The sequence below is a fragment of the Peromyscus eremicus genome, chromosome 3 (assembly GCF_949786415.1).
Source record: "Peromyscus eremicus chromosome 3, PerEre_H2_v1, whole genome shotgun sequence".
NCBI classification, from domain to species: Eukaryota; Metazoa; Chordata; class Mammalia; order Rodentia; family Cricetidae; genus Peromyscus; species Peromyscus eremicus.
The window spans coordinates 35,387,558-35,413,718 of NC_081418.1; the positions used below are offsets into that span (position 1 = coordinate 35,387,558).

A 26,161-nucleotide genomic window follows, 5' to 3' on the forward strand; every position below is an offset into this window, starting at 1 on the left:
ACTCCAGCAGTGGATGCTCTATACTCAATAAGCAGTTGGTCAGAAAAAAAAAGAACATGAGTTGGGAAGAGAACATGATAGGACCTAGAACCATATTTAATTGTATACATTTATAAAATGGAGGAGGAGTGGATTTGGTCCCAGAGGGAATGGCTGGGCAGTGGTAGGCAAGGAGTCAGGAGGGTGAGGAGTTTGAATGGCTGCTTCTGGACACCACACTACTCTGTTTTAAATCTCCGATCATAACATTTAACCCTCTGCATCTTGCCAAGGTGCCTGCTTCAAAGCAATGTGATTCCTGTCCATTTCATCTTTAGTGCCTAACCAGTGCTGGCCAGGATCTCAACAGACGGTTTCTGAACGATCAAAGTGTACATTGACAACATGCAAAAAAGAAAAAAGATATGTTCTGAAAGCAGGGTTCAAATGAACATCTGACTTCCTTAGGCCCTCAGGACAGAGAAGCATTTTTTTATGGTGTTCTCTTTCTTTTCTTAAATTAATTAATTTATTTTATATCCTGACCACAATTCCCCTTCCCTCCTCTCCTCCTATCCTCCCCTCCTCCCCCTGCCTAATCCACTGTTCTGTTTCTGTTCAGAAGGGGGCAGGCCTCCCATGAGTATCAACAAAGCATGGCTTATCAAGTTGCTGTAAGACTAAGCTCTTCCCTTTGTATTTAGGCTGGGCAAAGCAATCTAGTATGAGCAATAGGTTCCCAAGAGCCAGCCAAAGCATTAGGGATAGCTCCTGCTCCCATTGTTATGAATCCCACAAATAGACCAAGCTATGTCACATATATGTAGAGGGCCTAGGTCAGTCCCATGTAGGCTCCCTGGTTGTTGGTTCAGACTCTGAATTCTTAGGAGCCAGGTTAGTTGTTTCTGTGGGGTTTTTTTGTGATGTCCTTTACCCCTCAGGCTCCTACAATCTTTCTTCCCTTTTTTCAGCATGATTCTCAGAGTTTGGCCAGATGTTTGGGTGTGGGTTTCTGCATCTGTTTCCATCAGTTACTGGATGTAGGCTCTTTGATAACAATTTTGGGGTAGCTACCAATCTGATCACAGGAGATGGCCAGTTCAGGCTACATAGCTACTATTGCTAGGAGTCTTAGCTGGGGTCATCCTTGTAGGTTTGTGGGAGTTTCCCTTGCATCATGTTTCTACCTGACCCCAAAATGCCTTTCCCCTTCCAGTTTACTACTCTTCCTCTCCATGTACCATCAATCCGATCCCACAAGTTCCCATCCCTACCAGGCCCCAGTCCACTCAGGAGATCTCTTCTATTTCCTCTTCCCAGGGAGATCCATGCATCCCCTGCTTGTTATCTAGCCCAGACAGGCAATTTCTATCAGAGCTAAATTTGGAAAGAAAATTATCTTCTTAGCTTCATTAAAATCATTTTCAAAGTTTGAAACATGGTAAGTCAGCAAATGACAGTGTCATCATTTCTGATTTTTGTGTGGTATTATTCTTTAACTGTTTGCTCACTGGATCATTCCAAGCTTCAGTGCAGAACATCTTCCACATGTGTATACTACAGAACCTCAGGGAAGTGGAAGCTACTGCAAGACAATTTCAGTAACCTACACAGGTTCCCAAATAACCCTGGTACCAACTCAGCAGTCCTCATAAATGATTTAGAAACAAATGTTTTGCTGCACAGTGACTAGCTTCATATCTGTATCAATTTGAGAGATGTGGTGGTGGGGACATGGAAGGAGTGGAAGGGAGCAGACATGGGAGGGGCTGGAGGGGGTAAGGGAAGGGAGAATGGCGTAATTATATTTCAATTAAAAGTATGTAACATAAAAAGAGAAATGTGCATAGTGATCTCAACACAGTTGAGACAAAGCTAGCCAAATGGTTTCAGTTCCTAGGTATAATATCATATAACTATTCACATAATAAGACACATTTCTTTGGATAAAATAAAATGTCTTTTTTTTTTTTCATAGAGCTTACTGTGGTCTTGAAGCTTCAGCCTGATCTGTCTGGAGCTTTTCTCCGCCTTCCACCTCCATTGTACAGTAGACAATCCGATTAGGAGCGACTGACTTCAAACCTTGCACTTCCATTATGACGATCTAAAGATAAAACAATTTGAAATGAATATGTAAAGTGGATATTGGTCGATAACACAGACAAGCAACAGCATGAACAGTTTGGTAAGGATCTCACGAGACCACATTTTCACTCGTAGCTGAGGACCTATTAGGAGGTGATGGCTTCTGAGAAAGGGAAAGCCAGTTATCTTCAGAGGTGTGACTCCTGGCATGTCGACCACGCTCCAGAGGATGGCTTCAACCATGCCCATTTTGGTCACAATAATTTGGGACTGAGTGGAATGTATATGAGATACACACACACACATACACACACACACACACACACACACATACACACACACGAGACTCATATCTATATGAGAGGACAAGAAGTAGGAAGTTAGGAGGGGGAATGGAAGGAAGTCTTGAAAGAATTAGGAGGGGAGTTAGGGTGCTGAAATGAACAAAATTCTTTATACACATGCATGAAACCCCCAAAGAATAAATAATAAGATTTAAAGGAATAGTAGCATGAACATTCAGGAGTAGGAAGAACAATTGATGAACTCATCTAGTGTCACCACTAGTATGTCTGGGACATCTAAATAAAACAATACAGCCCTACGTGTCTAATTTCCAAGGAGGGGGACAAAACCAGCCCCCAACATTAGTGAGAAAGAGCCAAAGTCATAGACCATCAGCTAACTGAACTGTACCTATTCCAGTTGATTCTCAACAAAGCCTGATCATGATATTACAGAAAATAAAACTCTGTTACGCTCTATGCTGCATCATCTCCCCCTCAGTCTCTCGGTGGCTAATGCAACAAGAAGAAAACAGACAAGGCTGTCCTACAAACAAAAGGAAGGGAGGCACTACACAGCATGTGCCTGAGCAGTATGTAACCACACAGTTACATGACACTTAAACACGCAGCCAAGCGATATGGTGGAAGGTAGCCATGTATCAGTAGACCCACAGGCAGGCACAAGGTCCGCTAGCCTAATGTTAATGTGAAAGTTCACTGTGAAATTATCCAGACTCAAGCCACAGATTCTCCCATGCAGTTAAGTGATTCCTAGGCTGACAACCACATGCTTCTCTTGTTTTGCTTGATTTAAATGTCCCTTTACGTGGCATGTTCTGTGTGCTAGTTTACGATCTGCTTCATCATTCCTTCTCAAGGCTTGGTGGATGGAGATCATGCAAATGTTATCTCATACGTCTAACTGCTTTTGATACCATAAACTTCCTTAGTGGGTTCCATATACACTGCATGAACTGAGTGCAGGCACTCGTTAGGTGTTTTCCACACACCAGTAAACAAAAAACTAGGAGGGGAGCGTATTTTCTGCAACCAACATGTCGGTAGCAGAAATCAGGTTCTAACGGCTATAATACACCACTGAGCCACAGCCTGGTGGTGAGGCTGTGCTGAGAGGGAGCTTGGTAAGCAACAGGAACAGCCAGGAAAAGGGAGCAAGAGCCACTCGCTCAAGAGAAGGGTGGTTTGAGCAAAGCTTTTCAAATCTGTACTTCCGGAATCCTAGATTCACTTCTTGGTTAAGACACATTTTACACTGGACCAGCTCTAAGCCTAAAAACTGAAATGTGAGAGCTAGACACTGGATTTGCTACTGACTTTTAAGAGTTTTCATTGTTGAAGTCAGGATCCAAGGAACCAGCTTTGCTTAATGGGCCTGGCTGGCGTGACAGCCTGTGGTTGGAAGGTTAGCCACTCATCCCTCAGGTGTTCTGGACCATCCTTGCTTAACATGATTTCATTGTGCCGCTGGGCACATAACTCATTCATGAAACACTGTGGGCACAGAAAGCAGATTTGTATCCATCTATGGGCACAAAATATCTGCCTTAGACAGATACCGCAATAAAGGATGTCAAAACAATTTTATAAATATACAAGCTTCTCAGACCACACAAAAGTAAGTTTCAGCTTGCATTCTCTTCTTTAGAGGTTACATTGCTAACTCTAACATATTGGTAATAAAGCATAGAATAACAATTCAGTCACTTGATATCACTACACAAGGCCAATTTTGACTTTGAAAGGGAAAAAGAACTAAGTTACTTAAAATGTTTGAAGACTTTTAAACAATAAAAAGGGAAATGTTCAGAACTGTATTTTCACTTCAGAATATTTAAGATATAAAATTATATAACATTAAAACTATTTTCTTGGGCTGGAGAGATGGCTCAGATGATAAGAGCCGGGGCTCCTCTTCTAGTGGTCATGAGTTCAATTCCCAGCAACCACATGGTGACTCACAACTACCTATAATGAGGTCTGGTGCCCTCTTCCAGCCTACATGCATACATGCAAGTGGAACACTGTATACATAATAAATAAATAAATCTTTTAAATTTTTTTTTAAATCTATTTTCTCTATATTTTCTTCCTATAAATTTAAAATACAAAGGTCTTGTGAGAAAAAGTTACACTGCAATTAAACGATTTAGGAGATAAATTTTTTAAAGGCATTAACATCTTTTTTTTTTTTTTTCTGTCAGCCAAGTATCTATGGAGGAGATGAGAAAATTCAAAGTATAATCCACTATGTAGTTTCAAATTAAACACTCATGTTCTGAAGCTGGAGAGACTGAAAAAAAAATCCAGAGGCAAAGCAATTTGGCAAAGCCATTAGGTAAACCCAGGATGAAGAGCCACACATTTTTACTCGGACACCAGGTTTAATACGTTTACCTACAAAGCAATCCTGGGAGTGAAGAACGAGAGGCAGTTGTCACATCCTCAAGTCATTAAACGGAGGAAAAAAGAACCAAAGCAGACACTTGCTTTTTCTGCTGCCACTTAGCATGTTGAACGTTATCAAAGAATGTAAAATCTACCTCCCAGGACTGGATGTCCTTGTCCAGGCCAGTCAGCAAATACAAACAGTGGCATTGGGAATACCACAAAGTGAGAACCACAGTCTCAAGAAGAAGCAGTAACACTTCAGTAGAAGCTTTGGGAGAAGGGTTGTGAAGCCGGCTCAGTGAGTCAAGAGCTTGCTCTGCGATTGTGAGGACCCGAGTTCAGATCCCCAAGCACACACATGTGGCAGCAATGTCTGTAACCCTAGCACTGTGTGTTGGGATGGGGGTCGGGTGGAGACAGGCAGATCCTGAGGGCTCATTGGCTAGCCAGCCTGGCCCAAATGGAGAACTCTAGGTTTCCAGTGAGAGACTCAACCTCAAAAAGTAAGAGGGTAAATGATTGAGGAAGACACCTTGATGATGTTAACCTCTGGCTTTTACATGTGCCCACAAGTGTAAACACACACACACACACACACACACACACACACACACACACACACGGTACGGAAACTATAAATTTATGCTTGACACTGCTGACGTTCGAACATAGAACAGATATTGTGAGGTGAAAATACTGGAGTGTCAGCTAAATGATGACCTGACTCTTTATAATAGCACAGTCTTTTATCATCATTTCCTTTACATAAGGTCCTTCCCCAAGGACTTTTGTGGGAATGGGTATATAAACTCACAGACATAGTCCACATGTTTAGATTAGATCCTAACACAGATTAACATACACTCATGGGAGACAGAAATGAGCAGCTTCAGCATGGCTGGTCCTCTGGATTAAAATAAGATGGATACAGCCCTGAGGTTTTACAGACACACTTCTAAACTTGTTTTATTTGTTCCTGTTCTGGCCATGTTTCCTATCTCTATAACGAAAGTTAGAATTCCTGAGAAAGATTTTTTTCATCATTATAGCACATAACACTGTGCTTTAAACATTGTGCTTGATTAAGTTCTAGAATGCTAATCCCATAGGTGAAGTAAACGAAAACCTAAATTAATCAAAAGCCAGATTAGACAGACGCCACTTACATGTTTAAATCCTCTTTGCACCTCTCGTACCTGATGTTTATTTTGTCAATGCACTTACACTAGTTTAGAGGGCACATAACCATTCCTCACAGCTGTTTCATTAATTCTAATATGGGTGCCACATTTAAAACAACTTGTATTCATTTGTATATAGAACCTATTTGTACAGACAACAAGGACCACTTAATATTTTCTAAACACACTGCCCTGCTTTAAATTCTAAACCTTCTCACAAAAGTCAACGGCAACTCCAGCACAGCCTCATGTCTGCAGAGGAGGGAAGGGAAAGCCACTTACCTCTAAGGTGAATGACAATACCACATCAGACTTGGACAGCTGGATCTCATTCTCATCTCCTAGGTCCAAAAACGCAGAATTCTGGGAACGCTTCAACTTCTGTAATTTAAATTCTGGACCACCTTTAGAAACGGGAAGACTCTCTAAATTGGCCATCAGCAAATTCACGGAAGCCCGCAACTCCTCTATGTACATACTCTCCATTTCTTTTGAGATAAATCTGGGGAATCTTCTTTCCTTAAAAATAATTAAAAAATAATATTAAGCCAGTCCCATTAGTTATACCAGAAAAGGCTATATGGCACAATGGTTCACCTGCATGATTCTATGACAGTTTCCATATAATGCATCTACCCAACTTCAGTCTGGGGGTTTAAAAGCCCCAGGTTTTGTCAATCTTGACTATATCTAAAAGTACCTTATATATTCTATGCAGAACCATTGTGGTATGGAATAAATAACATTGCCTATATTCTTTCATATTAATCACTCTTATAAGATGTGCGTAAGTGAAAACAGGTAGGGTGAGATGGCTTAGTGTATAAATAAATGTTAATTGGCCACCATCTTTGAAGGACTTGGAGTAAGTGATCTGCAGAGAAATATTTAGGATACACTGCTCTGCTAACCAGAAGAAAATTACTTTCCTGGCACCATTCTTACCATACATATACATTATTGGGAGTACTTATGCACAAAGAGTAAAACCCCTTTTACTGCAAATAATATGGATATATTTCTAGAATTGGATAATTTTCACACTGCACAAACATGCAAAGATCCCTTATGACCACAATTCAATCTTTCACTAAAGGTTTAGAAAAAAACTCAATGTAAAGCAAAAAGCCAATTTATGATAGAAAAGAAATAATAGTATAATCTGGAAGATTCTATTCTATTTCAGGATTCCATTGGCAGCTTTCTTTTTTAAATCTCTGCAATCAGCTTCTTATTTCTCACACTCAATTAAAAACAACATCCTGGGGGCTGGAGAGACAGCTCCACAGTAGAGAGCAATTGTTCTTTCAGAGGACCCGGGTTTGGTTCCCAGCTCCCACATGGTACCTTGCAACCACCTGTGATTTCAGTCCCAGGGATCCAACTGCCCTCTACTGACCTCTGCAGGCATGCACACAGTGCATAGACATGCTTGCAGGTAAAGCACTCATACTCATAAAATAAAATAAATAAATGGAAAATGTAAAACACAATTGCCAAAACATTAATATTTAGAGCTAAATTGCCTGCTAAGGAGATTATGCTAATTTATATTCCATAAAAACAGCAAAAGAGAACAGTTTTTTCTCTCTTTATTCTTTGCTAATTTGGCATTTGGCTCTTTCCTTCAATGCAGAGGGGATGTATTTATTACATAAGGTCAAGAGTTCCGTCACTCTTAGTGTAAACTAAAGGCTTGAGGAAGAAGGTTTAGCACGGACATATTTCAAATGATTTTTGAATGTTCCAGAAAATCTCGGCCTTCACTGTTGTTTTCATTTGTATCACTGAAAACACCACTTTTAATAACAGCATCCCTAACAGCAGTGGGATGCATCCAGCATGCTCCTAAAAAATGCAGCCGGCCTCTGACGCCCTTGTATCAGGTCACTCACTGCATGGACTGAGACATCTGGCATCAGATCAGGAATCGGCCTAGGGGTCCCAGGCTGCCTGTTTGCTCTCCTCTAATTTAACCTTCAGATATTCCTCTTAAAATCATTTACATATAATCAATGTTCAATTACGTATTTTTACAAACATTAAATTTCTGCATTAATAATAAATTTTCCTCAAGACCCTTAAGTTGGAAGCCTTATTACTAAATCAAAATTTTGCATATCCAGCAGGACCATTTCTTACGTTTCCTTAGAAAAAAATCAAGGTGACTCAATTTTTTTTTAACGAAGGCAAAAAGGAAAAAGAAATTCATTAAACCACAGCTATATGTTTTTGAATGATTTAATTAATTTTAGGTATATGAATCTGTCTGATACCTGATGATACCAAAACTGGGCACTAGGTTCCCCTAGAACTGGGGTTAGGGATGGTTTTGTAAGAGTATCTGCTAGAAACTGAACCCATGTCCTCTCTTAAGAGTAACAAAAGCTCTTGAGCACTAAGCCATTTCTCCAGCCCCAGTTATATATGTTTGGACAAGCTTTAAAAGCTTTCTGGGGAAAAAAGAATCACGTGAAGGTCAGAGATGAGGCAGAAGGATGAGGGGACAGATCTGTTCAGAGATAGAGGGGTAATGCTCATCTTTAACCACCTAAAACCAGGTACTGAGTTACACTTCCTGTTTACTAGGGATTAAACATTCCAGACAGAGAAGTGACAAGTTAGCTTCTGCAATTCTGTCTGGAAAAGATGCAAATGTTTGTCTCCTATTTAAAATAGCCTAATGGCTACAATATAAGTGTGTATTTTAAATTAACCTCTTTGTAACTAATCCAAGAAAGTTAAAGAATACCCAAACACCTTGTTTCTCAGAGTCTCTCTTGAATATTTTTATTATTCAACTAGCTTGCCCACTGATAATGCATTGAATAAAATACTGTACTTTCATTTTGTATTTGTATGGAATTTATAATTTTTCCTTTTAAAATTCTATCTTCACAGAGGGGAGAAAAAAGAACTTGTGACATATTTGAAAGCTCAGATGCATCAATTTTTTTTTCAAATTTCCAAGGTGTTGCTTTATGAAAACTAGCATTAGCACATAAAACAAAACCTATTTGTATTTAGGTATTGCAAAACACATTTCATCATCTGTCCAAGAGAAAACTGATAGGCATCATGAAAATAGATTTATTATTTCAGTTTTGTGGGAAACTGACCATATTATATTTTTATTTAATTTTGAAAAAATGCTCATAAGTCTTCTGTTAAAGATTTGGCATTTATGGGTAATATTCTACCAACTTCATTCAACATGCTTTTGTTGACTCTTGGAAACAAAAAAAATGTCCATTGCTTTTCAGATCAGCACACATGTTAAATCTGATCATTTATGTGAATGGGATTAGACAAGGAGCTACTTTCAAGTTGTTTAACTGTGAGTTTTTCCCATAAATGAAATTCTAATTTGGCCCATGTCTACCATGGCACACTAGTGCCTCTAATATGATGATACATGAATGTTTGCCTCCTGCAAAGGTCTCTATTATTGTTACTCTCTGTTTCACATGTTCTTGACCTTTCTCCTCCCTTTCTAGCCAGGCCCATATCATTAGTAAGTCTCCCCAAGCTGATAAATCTCTGCTTTGTCTTTCATGTCTTCTCAGGTTGGGTTCCTTTAATCCAAAAATATGGAATGCTCCAACATCCAAAACTTTTTGATCACTCTGATGCCACACATCTAACGTGTGATGAACTACAGACAAAAATTAGGTGTACCATGTAAAGGGCTACACAAAGTCACCTTCAGTCTATTCAATTAAGGTATGAAATATCAATGTAATAGACTTCATGTTAAGACAAAGGTCCTGCTGCTGAGACTACTTATGCATACACAAATACGCTAAAACCTCAAGGATTCCAAATCTGGAATACTTCTGGTCCCAATCACTTTGGACAAGGGATAATCAATTTGTATTAATTTTGGGATTATAGTATCATTTGAACTACTGGACGTAGACTTAGTCCCAAAGGCAATGGAAGTATTTGCAAGTTTGAGCAAATTCAGTTATCTCTACCATATATTGATAGTCTCTCTCCCTTTCTATTTAAATATGCTCCTGCATGGGAGAAGGCAAGAGTCTTACAATTACATCAGGAATTCAGTCCTGCCACGGCTTTCTGATGATAACGTGTAGTGGTAAGATTCAGTTATTCAAAAGACATCCATGGGGGCAGCAGAGATGGCTGAGAGAGTAACAAGCACTTTCTGCTCTTGGAAAGGACAAAGGTTTGATTGCCAACACCTATGTGGCATCTTACAATTGAACTCCAGTTCTAGGGGATCCAGTGCCCTTTTCTGGCCTTTATGGGCATCCAGGCATGCACACAGTATACATACATACATGTAGGCAATCCAATCAAGTTCCTGTAAGTAACCTTTTATCCACGCTCCTATGAGGGGGAAAAACACTCACTAGTTCACTAAGCTGGACTTGAGTGGATTATTTCCTTTAATGTGTCACCAAATCTCTATGTGGGGTGACAAATGTTTGTTTACAACTCCCTAATGACTATATGGGTGGGCCTCATTCAGAAAGCTTTTAAAGACCTTAAGAAGAGAGGCTAATTTGTCCTGGAGATCAGCAATTCTGCCTCAAGACTACAAACCTATAAGCCCTGCTTGAATCTCCCTTCCATAGGCCTGCTCTGCAGCTGCAGACTTAAGACTACACTGCCTTGTAACTGAGTTTCCAAGCTGCCATATAGATATTTAGACAGACACATGTAGAAAACATCATTTCTTCCTCCTCATCTATCTGGCTTTCTGTGGGTTCTGTCTCTCTGGACAGCCTGCCTAACACAGGGAATGAGCCATGAGTGTCCATAGATGTCTGTAAGAAGGACACGGGGTCTGGGCAAAGACCGGGAGCAAGAAAGGCAAGGGGTCATGATAGACGAAATGAACCAATCCAGGGCCAGAACTTAGTGGTATTTAAGGTCAGTGGGGCAACAAACCAATCACAGGGCACTATACAGACCTTTAGCAACAGTTGATACTTATTGACATGGCACTTTCACAAGGCTTTTGCAGAGCATCACTGGCTGTTGAGTTGCTGGTTAGGGGAGGAAAGTAGACTAGCTAAAACGATGGAACAATTACTCTGATGGAAAGCAGTGATGCATGACCCCAAATAGAAGAGGAAAAATGGCAACAACTATCATATAGCAGAACTATTGCAGAAGTAGAAGCAATCAGAGTGTGATGGCTCATGTCTATAATCTCAGCACTCATGAAGCCGAGGCAGAGTGGTCAGGTTACTCTGAGGTTCCCCTTGGCTGTAGTGAGATCCTGTCTGAAAAAAATAAGTAGAGGCCAAGTTTTCCTAAGAAGTTTTGCATGAAGCATGAGAAAAAGAAAGGAGTCAACTATGATGCCAAGGTTTTGTTTGTTTTGTTTTGTTTTTTGTAGCTTGAGAACAGGAAATATGGTGCTGTGCTGTCAGAGCTGGTCTAGCCTGGCCACCTGACCATTCATCCCCTTCTTCCTGCACAGCCACTCCATGGATCTGTTTTCTTGGTTGTAACAATCACCTCCCATAGTTTAGCAACACAGCATTTTATCATTTATCATGAGCCTTCCCAAATAAAATATAAGCTGTATTTGGCATGTAGAAATATTTGTCTTGTTTTATAAAGTCCAAGGCAATTATATTTTTCTGGTTTTATCTTAAGCACTTAGGATAGTCCGTGCTTATAGAATAGTGGATGACCAGTAAATATTGTGAAATAAATATGAAGATCAAAAGTTAAATAATTTTCATACTACTGCTCATCTAAAAAGTAAACATGGACTTAGCAACAGGTTTCTCCAGCCTTGTTAACATTCCCTAACTTCTTTCTTGGCTAAAAATAATAAAAATCAAAATCCCTCTTACTTGACACAAATTTCTGTCCTGTGATTTTATTGTTATTATGTAGCTTTTACTGTTTTACCAAGTGTAGAAGAGTGAGTTCCTGAATGCAAACTGGTAATGAATCACTAGTCTGCACTCATCAGACTAAGGAGGTCACAAATGTAGGGAGCAACTAACCTCTGGAGCCTAGGGTAGGGCCTGTGACCTAGTCTATCAACGCAGTAGCACGGTGATATGGGTGAAGAGAGTAATCTTCCAAAGCCTCAACACTGTCTATAAAACCCATGCTATCACCTGCCCTTGTGGTTCACAGGGTAATGAAAGAAGCATCAATCGACAAGGTCAGTGTGTTGACGAATCAGTCTTTTACATATTATTCTCAGAGCTTCAGTGTGGTGTATTCAAAGTGGAGAAGAGTGAAACCTGTTCTATATGCTAGAATGATGTTTCTGCTGAAATGTTTTGTAGTTTTGAAGCATTTCACACTTCTAATCCCATGTTTCACTTCTTTCTCACTACTTTTCCCAACTAATCACATCTCTACTGAGACCAATGGGCTGTCTCAAAGGGAAGCCTTCTTGGTCATTGCTTATCCAGTCCTGTGACTCAGGCCAGGACTTGTAAAAATACACTCTCTGTAGACATGAATTTGAGAACACACCTGAGACTTTCTTTTATATCTGTAACGATCCAGAACGTCATTCAAACTGTATTGGAAAACAATCATGTATATCCAATTCTCTGGAGTAACAAGTCCAATTTATAATCAGGCAGCAGTAATGGTACTTCTAAACAGGTCTCTGGATTCTTTCTGAGCCTTTGGCCTATAAAAAAGGCAACCAGCCTTCTAGCCAGGTTCAAAACAGGCTAACATTCAGATAAGACTTCTTCATCTCTAAAGTTTTCAGCAGCTTGCAGCTGCTGGATTTCTATGCTGTGAACTGCACAATGCACCCTCTGAAATGGTTCATTCCCTCTGTCAATGTCTAGAGGCCAGCAGGGAGGCATTTCTCTTCAACCTTGCTCTATGTATGAACATCACTCTTCAGTCTCTCATTCATAGCATCCCACATGGCCAGTCATCTGGAGATTCTCCCTCTAGAAATCTGCCTTGCTTTGCACAGCCTACCACCAACCCTATTACCCAATTTCTGTTTTCCTTTCTCTTTTTCTGTCCAATATCTCAATCTGTTCTCTAGCATTAAATTTAGACAGGCAGAGTATTAGCACTCTGAAAATATCATATAATCACAGATATATTTTTTTTTCTTGGCAGAAGTACACAATGTAACTTTGGAGTCAGTATATATACTCCCAGTGCTGGAGAGAAATTCACTGTCTTGGCTTAAGTGGACAGACATAGACTCATTAAGTAGTAAATGCTTAGGAATGTTGATATGCAAGTCAGATAAGAGAGAGGTGAGAGGAAGGAAGGAGGACAAGGGAAGAGAGAGAGGAGAAAGATACAGAAAGGAAAAGTGAGAGGGGGAACAGAGAGAGGAGAGAGAGAGAGGAGGGAGGCAGGAAGGGACACATGGTGGGAGAGGGAGGGAGAGAAGGAGGCAGGGAGGGAGGCAGGGAGGAAAAAAAGGGAGGAAGGGGAGAGAGGGGGACACAGAGGAGGGCACTCTATCTACCAACTACTTAGGTTTGTTCAGCAGAAGGAAAAGGAAGGAAGTCATAGGTGTTCAACAATCCACAGCCATATCTCTCTAATTCTTTTATGAAGGATTAAAATTTTTATATCATTGAAGTAAATTAATCTGTCAATTCACACCAAAAATAGTTTTGATGGTTAAGATGCATCTCTCTAAATACCCAAATTATTAACAAGGAACTCAGCTTTTGTTTTAAATATATTTCTGTTCTCAGAAACAGCGATTATGCAAGGAAAAATCACTAGGATTATTATAGAAAACACACTTCATCTGTCAGATTCTGTCTTATACATTTCAAATTATATTTTGGACAGTCAATCATTCCATCAAATTGGCACCACTATTTGCCAAGCACTGTGTTGGGAGTTTTGGAATATGATCTTATAAGGAGACTTTTTTTTCCTCTGATTGTATTTTTCATGGTGCAATATTAAAACTCTTGCAGATCTAGTTAGCAGTTAGAAAAAGTCAGATTTTTTTTTTAAACAATTACAAAAGTTATCATTGAATTTAGACAAGTCACACAGTAAGCATAGAAACTCCAGGTATACAGCATACTCCATTTAGAAAATGTGAATTCAGATAGTTGGGATTAAGAGGTTATTAATATAGAAGAGCAAACCATAACTCATGCTGGGTGTGTCCGTCTGCTCCAAGCATGTGGTTGGCAGACAGACATTCGGACGAGGAAAGATACGTGGCACAGCATGTTAGCCTGTATAACATACCTTTGCCATTTTCTCTGCCAGCTGCAGGCGGCCATCCAGTTCTCTTCTGATCTGGGCTGCTTGCTCATCAGCATTATCCAGCTTAAAATGAAAAGAAATGCATGGGTGTGTAAAACGGTAACACAGTGGCATAAAAACAAAGAATAAATGACTAAGAAAGACTCAGCAAATTCCCTCAGCTACCTATTCTGAAGTCTGCTTGGTTCCACTGTGGCCCAATTATATTACTTTTCGTTTGGGTTTTAGTCACAAAACGTTGAATTTGTAAGATTCAATACCTCCATTTATTAAGAAATCTAATTACCATAATAACCCTGTGCCTAATGTGCTCGTAACAAACCTAAAACAGGAAGTCCTTGCTTCCTTGAGTTGATATAACTTATCAAATTTGTTTCTCCCATTCTCCTCTCTTCAAGGTCAGCCCTGAGCACTTCAGTATTGATGAATTTCTTATTTTGTTCTCTTTTGGATGACAAGATGTTGATTAACATTTCATTTCTTATTTTCTACTTTTAAAAGTATCTCATTTTTTTGTCTGTACTAATGCTAAACAGTTCAAGTACTACTTGACTGACAAATTTCTTCCATTAAAGTCTGCATACATTGCTCATTCTAGTGAGGACACTCATGCAGCCAAGAAATGTTTGCACCTTTCTATATAGACAAGCACTGAATTGGAGTTCCATTTCAGTGTTTTAAATTTGATAGAAGGCAAATTAAAAATGCATCATTATCTTTCAGAAATTCCCCACTGATATAGAATTTTTTTTCATTTATGAATTGCAATCATTTTAAACTTTTTCTATAATGTCCTCATGTCCCTCCCCCTTCCCAATTACTCAGTCTTCCTTTATTAGTTCACCATAAGATGTTAAACTGGTGATATTAAATGGTAAATTACTTCTCACTTCAATCCATTCTCCTTTTCTATCCTCATTATCAATAAGGTAGACTAAAATATATAGCCATATTTTGTTAAAGATAATTTAAATGTTTATTTATGTGTATGTGTGTGTCTGTGTGAATGCATGCCACATGTGTGCAGGTGTTCTGGGAGGACAAAAGAGGGTGTTAGATCCCAAAGATTTAGAGTAACAGATGGTTGTGAATGTTGTTTATTTATTTTTTCCACAAGAGAAAAAAATACAATAAAAAGGCAATTTGCATCTAAAGGAGTCAAAGATTTTCATCTCAGAACAACAGTATTTGAAGAAGCCACAAATTCTTCAAATTTAACCAGAGTGGTGTTTACCTCATCAAAGACATACATCTTTAGATTATGGTATCTCTTTGTAGCCTGGGCTTTCCATTGTTTAGACCAAGCTGGCCTCAAACTCAGAGACAGGCCTGCCTCTGCTTCCCTAGTGCTGGGATTAAAGGCATGTGTTATCACCATCTGGCTGTTTTACTTAATTTTTAAGAAGAGTTTTTCTTCTCCTTTCTGAATTTTAGTGGGGTTTATTCTGTAAGAGACATCGAACCACTTTAAAAACATCAGTGTCTTAACCGCATTTGTCTGAGGATGTGGACAAAGGAGAGAACTGCTGTCCTGCGCCTCTTCTTTTCAAAGCTAACCTCCGAGATCAGGAGCCTAACTTTATTGAGTTGAGACACTGAGCAGTTCTGATCCCTTGAGGTATCCTATTATAACCACACCTCTCTCCTTCTACCCAACTCCCAACTGTTTAGTTTTGATAATGATGAACTTCATCGTACACAATACTTAAAAATATAGTCTGCTAAGACAAAGAGGATTTTATTTTACTTTACATAGCAAAATAAGATATATTTGCCAGAGAAGGTAACATTGATAAACAGTGGAGAGCTTTGAGTCTGAAGCCTTTGACCCCTTTGCAATCTGAAAGGACCTGAGTGCTCTCCTGTAGCACCAATCTTAAAAGTTCTTATTAATAAGAACAAACCTGGTGCCAGTTATTGGGGTGAATGCTGAAAGATCACAGAAGCAGAACAAGTCACAGCTACCTCACCTTGCCAATTCCTCAGCTGATCCTGTTTCCTCAGACTGAGGAAACTGAGTCCTCATCTAAAATGAATCTCAGCTGAACTGTGCTGCTCAAAAGCCTAAAAGCTTAACCAGGCTAGATCCTGGTTTTCATGCCTTATATATCTTCCTGCCATCACTTCCTGGGATTAAAGGCTTACTTCCTGAGATTAAAGGTGTGAATGACCATGCCTGGCCCTTTCCAGTGTGGCTTTAAACTCACAGAGGTCTGGATGGATCTCTGCCTTCAAGCGATAGGATTAAAGGTCTGGTCTCTATGTCTAGTGACTGTTCTGTTCTCTGACCCCAGATAAGTTTATTTGGATGCACAATATTTTGGGGAACACAATATCACCACACTCTCCTGAATACTCATGTTCAAAACTAGCATCACTGACTGAAAACTCTCAAATTTGCATCTCTAGCTACAACATGCCATGGGACATCCAGACTTATCTTTACCTGTCTACTTGAAAATTTAACTTATATAAAGAAAAGGTATGCCCTACAAAAGCTTCTCCATTTCAAGAGGTCCCATTTATTAATTGTTGCTCTCAGTGTCTGTGCTACTGGTGTCATATTTAGGAAGTGGTCTCCTGTGCCGACGCATTCAAGAATACTTCCTACTTTCTCTTCTATCAAGTTCAATGTAACTGGATTGATGTTGAGGTCTTTGATCCACTTTGACTTGAGTTTTGTGCATGGTGACAGATATGGATCTATTTGCAGTCTTTTACGTGTTGACATCTAATCATGCCAGCACCATTTGTTGAAGATACTTTCTTTTTTCTATTGTACACTTTTGGCTTCTTTGTCAAAAATCAGGTGTTCATATGTGTGTGGATTAATGTCAGTGTCTTCAATTCGATTCCATTGGCCCGTATGTCAGTTTTTATGCCAGTAGCAAGCTGTTTTTATTACTGTAGCTCTATAGTACAGCTTGAGGTCAGGGATGGTGATGCCTCCAGAGGTTGCTTTATTGTACAGGATTCTTTTAGCTATCCTGGGTTTTTTGTTTTTCTATATGAAGTTGAGGATTGTTCTTTCCAAGTCTGTGAAAAATTGTGTTGAGATTTTGATGGGGATTGTATTGAATGTGTAAATTGCTTTTGTTAAGATTGCCGTTTTTACTATGTTAATTCTACCTATCCATGAGCATGGGAGATCTTTCTATTTTCTGATATCTTCTTCAATTTCTTTCTTTAGAGACTTAAAGTTCTTATCAAAAAGGTCCTTCACTTGTTTACTTAGTGTTACCCCAAGGTATTTTATATTATTTGTGGCTATTGTAAAGGGTAATGTTTCTCTGATTTCTTTCTCAGCCCATTTATCATTTGTATATAGGAGGGCTACTGACTTTTTTGAATTGATCTTGTATCCTACCATTTTATTGAAGGAGTTTATCAGCTGTAGGAGTTCCCTGGTAGAATTTTTGGGGTCACTTATGTATACTATCATATCATCTGTAAATAGTGAAAGTTTGACTTCTTCCTTTATAATCTCTATTCCTTTGATCTCCTTTTGTTGTCTTATTGCTCTAGCTAGAAATTCAAACACTATATTGATTAAATATGAGGAGAGTGGACAGCCTTGTCTCACTCCAGATTTTAGTGGAATCGCTTTAAGTTTTTCTCCATTAATTTGATGGTGGCTGTTGGCTTGGTATAAATTGCCTTTATTATGTTTAGGTATATTCCTTTTATTTCTGATCTCTCTAAGACCTTTATCATGAAGGGGTGTTGGATTTGGTCCAAGGATTTTTCAGCATCTAATGAGATAATCATGTGTTTTTTTTTTCTTTCAGTTTGTTTATATGGTGTATTACATAGACAGCTTTTCATATGTTGAACCATCTTTGCATCCCTGGGATGAACCCTACATGGTCATTTGTTCTTGGATTCAGTTTGCCAATATTTTGTTGAGTATTTTTGCATCAATGTTCATGAGGGAGATTGGTCTGTAATTCTCTTTGCTGCAAACTCTCGAAACTGAGACACTTTCATAGGGCAAAAGCCATGGTCAATAAGACAAAAATACTTCTTCCTTTCCAATTTGTCATCCCACAAGGGCACTTGCTCAGCTATGTTCATATCAGCATTGTTTGTAATAACCAGAACCTGGAAACAACCTAAATGCCCTTCAACTGAAGAATGGATAAATAAAATGTGGTACATATACACAATGGAATACTACTCAACAGAGAAAAACAATGACATCATGAGATTTGCAGGCAAATGGATGGATCTAGAAAAAAAATCATCCTGAGTGAGGTAACCCAGACTCAGAAAGACAAACATGGTATGTACTCACTCATAGGAGGATACTAGATGTAAAACAAAGAGGACTAGACTGCTACTCACAACTCCAGGGAGGCTACCTAGAAAGCAAGACCCCAAGAAAGACACAGGGATTGCCCAATGACAGAGAAATGGATGAGATCTACATGAACAACATGGATGTGACTGGGGTAATGAAGGGCAAGGATTGAGAGAAAAAGAGCTTAGGGAAGAAGGAGATCCCAGCTGGATCAAGAACAGAGAGGGAGAACAAGGAATAAAAGACCATGATAAATGAAGACCACATGAGAATAGGAAGAAGCAAAGTGCTAGAGAGGCCCACAGAAATCCACAAAGATACCCCCACAATAGACTACTGGCAATGGTCGAGAGACAGCCCGAACAGACATACTCTGGTGATAGGATGGCCAAACACCCTAACTGTCGTGCTAGAAACACCATCCAATGACTGAGGGAACCAGATGCAGAGATCCACGGCCAGGCCCCAGGTGGGGCTCCAGGAGTCCAATTGGCCAGAAACAGGAGGGTTTGTATGAGCGAGAACTGTTGAGACCAAGGTTGGATAAGGCACAGGGACAGATAGCCAAACAAATGGAAACACATGAACTATGAACCAATAGCTGAGGAGCCCCCAACTGGATCAGGCCCTCTGATAAGTGAGACAGTTGGTTAGCTTGATCTGTTTGGGAAGCATCCAGGCAATGGGACTGGGTCCTGTACTCAGTGCATGAGTTGGCTGTTTGAAACCTGGGGCTTATACAGGGACACTTGGCTCAGCCTGGGAGGAGGGGACTGGACCTGCCTGGACTGAATCTACCAGGTTGAACTCAATCCTCAGGGGAGTCTTTTCCCTGGAGGAGATAGGAATGGGAGGTGGACTGGGGGAAAGGCAGGGGGGCGCAGGAGGGGGGAGAACAAGGGAATCCATGGCTGATATGTAGAATTAAATTAAATTATAAAATTAAAAAAAAAGACAAAAAGACAGCCTACAGAATGGGAAAAGATCTTCACCAACCCCACATCTGACAGAGGACTGATTTCCAAAGTATATAAAGAACTCAAGAAACTAGACATCAAAATACTGAACAATCTAATTAAAAAATGGGCTACAGAACCAAACAGAGAATTCCCAAAAGAAGAATCTCAAATGGCTGAAAAACATTTAAGGAAATGCTCAACTTCCTTAGTCATCAGAGAAATGCCAATCAAAAAGACTCTGAGATACCACCTTACACCTGTCAGAATGGCTATGGTCCAAAACACTAATGACAGTCTATGATGGAGAGGATGCAGAGCGAGGGGAACACTCCTCCACTGTTGGTGGGAGTGCAAACTTGTACAACCACTGTGGAAATCAGCATGGCTGTTTCTCAGAAAATTGGGAATCGATCAACCTCAAGACCCAACCATACCACTCTTGAGCATATACCCAAGGAATGCTCAATCATACCACAAAGATACATGCTCAACTATGTTTATAGCAGCATTATTTGTAATAGCCAGAACCTGGAAACAACATAGATGCCCATCAACTGAAGAATGGATTAAGAAAATGTGGTACATATACACAATGGAATACTTCTCATCAGAGAAAAACAATGACATCATGAAATTTGCAGGCAAATGGATGGAACTAGAAAATATCATCCTGAGTGAGGTAACCCAGACTCAGAAGGAAAACATGGTATGTACTCACTTATAAGTGGATACTAGATAGATATAAAGCAAAGGACAATAATAATGCAACCCACAGATCCAGGGAGGCTACCTAGCAAGGGGGACCCTAGGATTCCTGTGGCTCATAATAAGTTTTTGTTTTGCCCAATCACTGGGCAAGCTTTAGTGAAATATTTCACTATTAGGATAAAAATTTGTACTGTATCAAGCTGATGAAAGAAAATGCTGGCTGTACTTTCAGGAGGGGAGGCTAAAATCTTTTTAGATTATGCATTAGCCTATAGAAAAATGTCTACCATAAATCAAACAGTGCAGTGGAAGATGGATAGGAATCTCACTTACACAACTTAAGTCAAACATAGCTCTCTGAACAGATTGATAGATTTTTTCTGTATCCAAGAATCTAATCAAGATTTATATGTATAATTCAGCTATTATTTGGCTTAAAAGTTCTTATTGGGAAATGTTATCATTTTTACTATTTTCTACAGTGAAAATATTTTCCAGTTTTAAATAACCCTGGACTTTCGAATTATAACCTGATTTTATGTTCAGGCTATCTGTGTATTATTTCTCTTGCAGTTGTACATAAAATGTTTTTACATTTAAAAAAGGACAAATTTTATAGAATTGTGTTACATGAAATATATAGAATATATAAATTCATAGAGACAGAAAGATTAGACATTATCTCAAGATGGAGAAGAAAGGAATATAGAGCAATGATTTCCTAAGTATAGAATCTCTGTTTTGTGTGATGTAAAAGCCCCACAAATGGACAGTAGTATCAGGAAATAATATCATAAATGTAATAAATCAATACAATTAATGTAAAAAAGTCAAAGTAGTAAGCTTCAAAACACAGAAAGAAAAGGTATGTTGAATTTAATGATTCCAGAAGAGATGACTCTTACACCTTGACTCCTTATGCAGAGCATATAATGTCATGTTATAAGTGGTGTGTCATCTACTCAATTCATTAAATCCTAAATAAAGGGGTCATCTTTGCCCTCTCTTTCCTAAACAGCTCAAGCCCAATGTACCCACAGTCATATAGATCAAAATCTAGAGCTCCATAGCTGAAGCCTAGGCAGGCTAGAAATACTTGGAATACTTCATCACATCTCTTTTTTTACATTAATAGTATGTATATACGTGCATTTGTATGTGTACAATATGACTGTCAAGCTACATTAAATATATACCTTTTTGCAAATTCAGATACTTCTAACAAGAAATAATTAAGAATAAAAGTAAAGGGGAAGGGGAGAAGGCCCAGCAAGTAAAGTGCTGTGTGAAGACCTGACTTCAGATCTCCACAGCATACATGAAAACCCAGGTGTGGGAATGACAGCAATACACATCTGTAATCTCAGACCTGGGTGGGCAGAAACAAAAATTCCTCACCTTGGCTGGAGAACCACTTTAGCCAATCAGCAAGCACCAGGTTCAGTAAGAGACCACATCTCAAAAAATAAGCAGAGATTGACTGAAGAGAACTAAGAACTGATATCAACCTCTGGCCTCCACATGTATACACACACACACACACACATCACACGTACAAGTGCACACACATACACACATGTACACATAAGCACATTCTCAAAAAGGGAGTAAAAGAGAAAATAATCTCTTTGTTCTTTGAATCCCTAGTGCAACCTAAATGAGTGATTCTGCATACACACAAGGAAGCATGATGTTCTGGAGAAAGAGAAGCCTGAATAGATAAATCGCAGAAGTGGCATTTTAAGATGCTGCTGACACAGCAGAGCCTATTGCTGGGCATACAGCTATGTGGACTCAGAGGGTTGCAGTAGAGGATCACAGGCAAGTCTCCATTTCTGCAGTGCGCCCTCTATTGCAATTTCCTCTCCTCTAAGTCCATGATTTCAATATTTTATGTGACAAAAGATTACTTACCACACAGATGTCTTCCATGGCACTGGGGATAGGGCTTTTAAAGAGTTTCACTCATCCCTGACCATGACAGATGCACAGATGCATCCCTCATCTCAGCAATGCCTCTAGTTCATATCACTCAGATATTTTGACTTCACGTTTCAAAGTATTTCACTAGCTTGACACATGTTGTCAAGACACATACTTTGATTTTCCTCACCTTCCTTGCTATGGGAATACTAGTTCCCCATTCAGAATTTTCTGGCTGAGGACTCTCATCTGGAGTCTTTAGGAAGCTGTGACCCTGTTTAAAGTTGTAAAAAGGATTTTGTAGAGAGAAAGCTATGTTTTCCTTCACAGAACTGCTTGGATTTGATAGCCAACCTACAACACAGCTACTTCAAGAAAGATGAAAAAATATTGGAGAAATTCTGCGATGAAAAAGTTGTTTTGTTACTGGGATCAGAAAGAATTTGTGAATGGGGAAATACTAAAAATGGAGAACTTTGGCATGCTGATCTCAAACCCTAAACTATTGTTGCTCAATTTTTCTCTTGTGGAGAAAAAGAAAACCCCAGAGAACAGAAATACATTTGAGAAGTACTGGGTGGGTCTGTGCATGTAGAGCATTATCTTTAAGAAAGTTTTTTCTTTTTCTTTTTTTTTTTTTTCTGAGACAAGGTTTCTCTGTGTAGCTTTTTGCAACCTGTCTTAGAACTCACTTTGTAGACCAGGCTGACCTGGAACTCACGGAGATCTGCCTGCCTCTATCTCCCGAGTGCTGGGATTAACGGCATGAACCATCACCACCTAGCTTAAAGTAAATTAAAATATATATATATTTATTTATTTTACATCCTGACTGCAGTTTCTCCTCCCTCTTCTCCTCCCAGTCCCTCCACCCACCTTCTCTCTGCCCCATCCCATCCACTTCCCCTCTGTTTTTATTCAGAAAAGGGCAGGCCTCCCATGAATATTAACAAAACATGGCAGTTGCAACAAAACAAGTTGCAGTAAGACTAAGCACCTTCCCTTGTATTAAGGCTGGGCAAAGTGACCCAGTAAAAGAAACAGGGTCCCAAACACCAGAAGTGTCAGAGACGGCACCTGCTCCCTTCTCCACAAGAAGACCAGGCTACACAACTGTCACATACATGCAAAGGGCCTAGGTCAGTTCCATGCAGGCTCCCTGGTTGTTGGTTCAGGCTCTGTGAGCTCCTATTAGCCAGGTTAGCTGACTCTGTGGGTTTTCTTGTGATGTCCTTGGCCCCTCTGGGTCATATAATCCTTCCTCCCTCTCTTCAGCAGGATTCCCCAAGTTCAGCCTAATGTTTGATTGTGGGTCTCCACATTTGTTTCCACCAGATGCTAGATGAAGCCTCTCTGATGACTTTTGGGATAGGCACCAATCAATGAGTGTAGCAGAATACTGTTAGGCATCATTATATTGTGCTGTAGAATATTATTTTAAGGTGTGTTACTTTTGTTTATATTGCATTTGTTTAACTCTGTAAAGCGGTGATATTTTGCCTGTCTAAAGCACCTGATGGTCTAAGAAAGAGTTGAACAGCCTATAGCAAGGCAGGAGAAAGGATAGGTGGGGATAGCAGGCAGAGAGAATATATAGGAGAAATCGTGGAGAAGAGAAGAACTAGCCAGAGAAGGAGGAGGACATCAGGAGTCAGCCACCCAGCTTCACAGCAAGTCACGAAGTAAGAGTAAGATTTATATAAGTAAGAGAATGGGAAAAGCCCAGAGGCAAAAGGTAGACTAGATAATTTAAAGCAAGAAACAAGCCAAGCTAAGGCCAGGCATTGATAAACAGGAATAAGCCTCAGTGTGTGAATTATTTGTGAGTTGGGTGGCAGACCCCCAAAAGAGCAAAACCAAACAACATTTTGGCATCCAATGAGGGGCTCGAATTTCTGTGTAGGGTTTAAGAGAGTTGAAGAAAAAAAAAAAGAGAGAGAGAGAGATAGCTCCTTTAAGAGTTTCTGCTGCCGGTTAGTGAGCTCTTGAGCCTTCAGTACATTAAGCAGGAGCAAAAATCTAAGGAAAAACACCTGCCACAGTGCAAGCATCAGCACTCTAGAGCTCTAGGCAGGTTGAATGAAGTTCCTGGTCAGATAAACTTCCAACTGTCCCCAAGTTTCATGTTTGGCTTTCATGAACTAAGAAGTGGGTGAAGCCAGCTGCAAGCCATGTGTGGAGGATCCAGGTGTAGGTTAGCAGTTTAAAGGTTTGCTCCTGTGGTCAAAAAAACTAGAGATTTAAAGTAAAAGAGATCAAGACAGAAAAACCTCTAAACAGATTCCAGTGTGTTTTACAATGTGCATGGGCTTAAGAAAGAAAGAAAAAGGATATGGACAGTCATAGAAAGAAATATACAGTTTAAAAATAAAGAGAGTTAAGCCACATAAGATGGGAAATACACAGATATTCTGGATCCTGTATGTTATTGTGTTGATTTTGAATTTTTTGATTGTTGAAAAGCAAAGGACAGCTGTAAAGAGACCTGGAATTGAAAGAGGGACTGTTGAAATAAATCAACCTATATACTTTAGGAATGCTTTAACTTTTAAAAAGCCAAAAAATATATTTGTGAAATGGAAATAAAAAATGCTTTGGAGTTTTGTTCCCACAGGAGATGAGAGGCTGTGGATTCCTTCAGGAATTATACTGCTCACGTTTGGTCAGAGGAGACCTCCTGAATCTTAATAGGTAATATCTATCAGCAAATATTATAGCTGGTCTTCCCAGGATTTGGCCATTAGCTCAAAATTTTCTCTCTGGCACCCTAAAGAAATTTCATCACAGATAGCAAGAAACAGTTGGAGAACATGACATCCACATTCCCAAGAAGGGTATGGAAGGTCTTTGGTTATTTGCTGGGCTATGGATGTTTGTTATCATTTAGGGGAATATAGAATATTGTTACAAATTTAAAGATATTTTTGATACACTATATATACGTTTCTACTCTTGTTTAAATGATTTTTTTATACTGATGAAAATTTAAGGTTATTTTTGTTACAATATACTGTGTATATGTTTCTATTCTTATTTACGGTATTGTACCTATGCAGTTTATTTAAAGATGTAAAGTAAAATTCTAGTTTTTGAAAGCTATTATTATAAACTATATAGGGTAATCAGGAAACATGTGTTAGTGGCTAGTCCTTTATAACAATCAAATTTGTAGGTATGTTAGGTATGCTTTCCAGATCATATAGAGATGTATTTTTAGATAGACAGATGATCTTCAAACCTTTCAAAGACCTACAGAATATGGCATTTAAAACGTTTTGTTAATTTAAGGTTTTTCATGACAATGAGACATCTGCTTCTGGCAGCACCAATTTACTTCAAAGAAGATAGTGGGTACTGAAGAAACTCTTATGGGGTTTGCTTTCATTGTGGCACAGTTAGCCACTGGGCAAAGAAACTGTTCTTGCCGTTGACTGCTGACAATGTGCTGTGCAGACTGAACATGCAGGACACACAGAAAAAAAATACTGGTAAACTTTGCCAAAACAAAGCAGGACAGTCTTTCAAAATTCCTGATTCACAGAAAAGTCTGTCAGATATTCTATAGGACACAGAGGAAGGTTACTGACAAACTTTGCTAAAACAAGGCAGGACAGTCCAAAATTCCTGTTTCACAGAAAAGTCTGTCAGATATTTTAAGCTTGTAGGCTGAAGATGGATGCCCCAACATTGCAGAGGAAATTTGAGTGATTGTCCAGGCAGTCAAATGTCTCTGTTGTTAGATAGATAATATTTCATCCTTCTGGAACTTTGATGGAGTTGAAGACTAGATAGTTATAGTTGCAGTTTTCCTTAGTTATGATAGCTATGTTAGGTGTACAACTTTGGATTCACTAAGGTAGGATAGACAATGCATTATTTTATCTGAATATGCTAACTACAAATGGACAGAATATTCTGAATGTAATCCTTACTTAATAAATTTTTATTGTTTATAGTCATACTATGTTTAAGTCAAAACCTTTTATTTTTATTTAGATAAAAGGGAGAAATGTTGTAGAATATTATTTTAAGGTATGTTACTTTTGTTTAAGTTTGTGACGCTGTGTTACTGTGCCTGTCTAAAACACCTGATGGTCTAATAAAGAA

General features: G+C 39.1%; 1 protein-coding gene across 5 annotated transcripts in view; it reads right to left on the minus strand.

Moving 5' to 3' along the window:
* Cadps2 (calcium dependent secretion activator 2) overlaps positions 1-26,161 on the minus strand; it is a 540,468-nt gene that overhangs the window by 283,925 nt on the left and 230,382 nt on the right. For all 5 annotated transcript variants that reach the window (XM_059257429.1, XM_059257428.1, XM_059257427.1 and 2 more), the window contains exons 4-6: positions 14,147-14,227; positions 6,227-6,463; positions 1,965-2,086 (exon numbers count right to left, since the gene is read on the minus strand). In XM_059257429.1, coding sequence (XP_059113412.1) covers positions 1,965-2,086; positions 6,227-6,463; positions 14,147-14,227 — 440 coding nt within the window. The remainder of the gene's footprint in view (positions 1-1,964; positions 2,087-6,226; positions 6,464-14,146; positions 14,228-26,161) is intronic.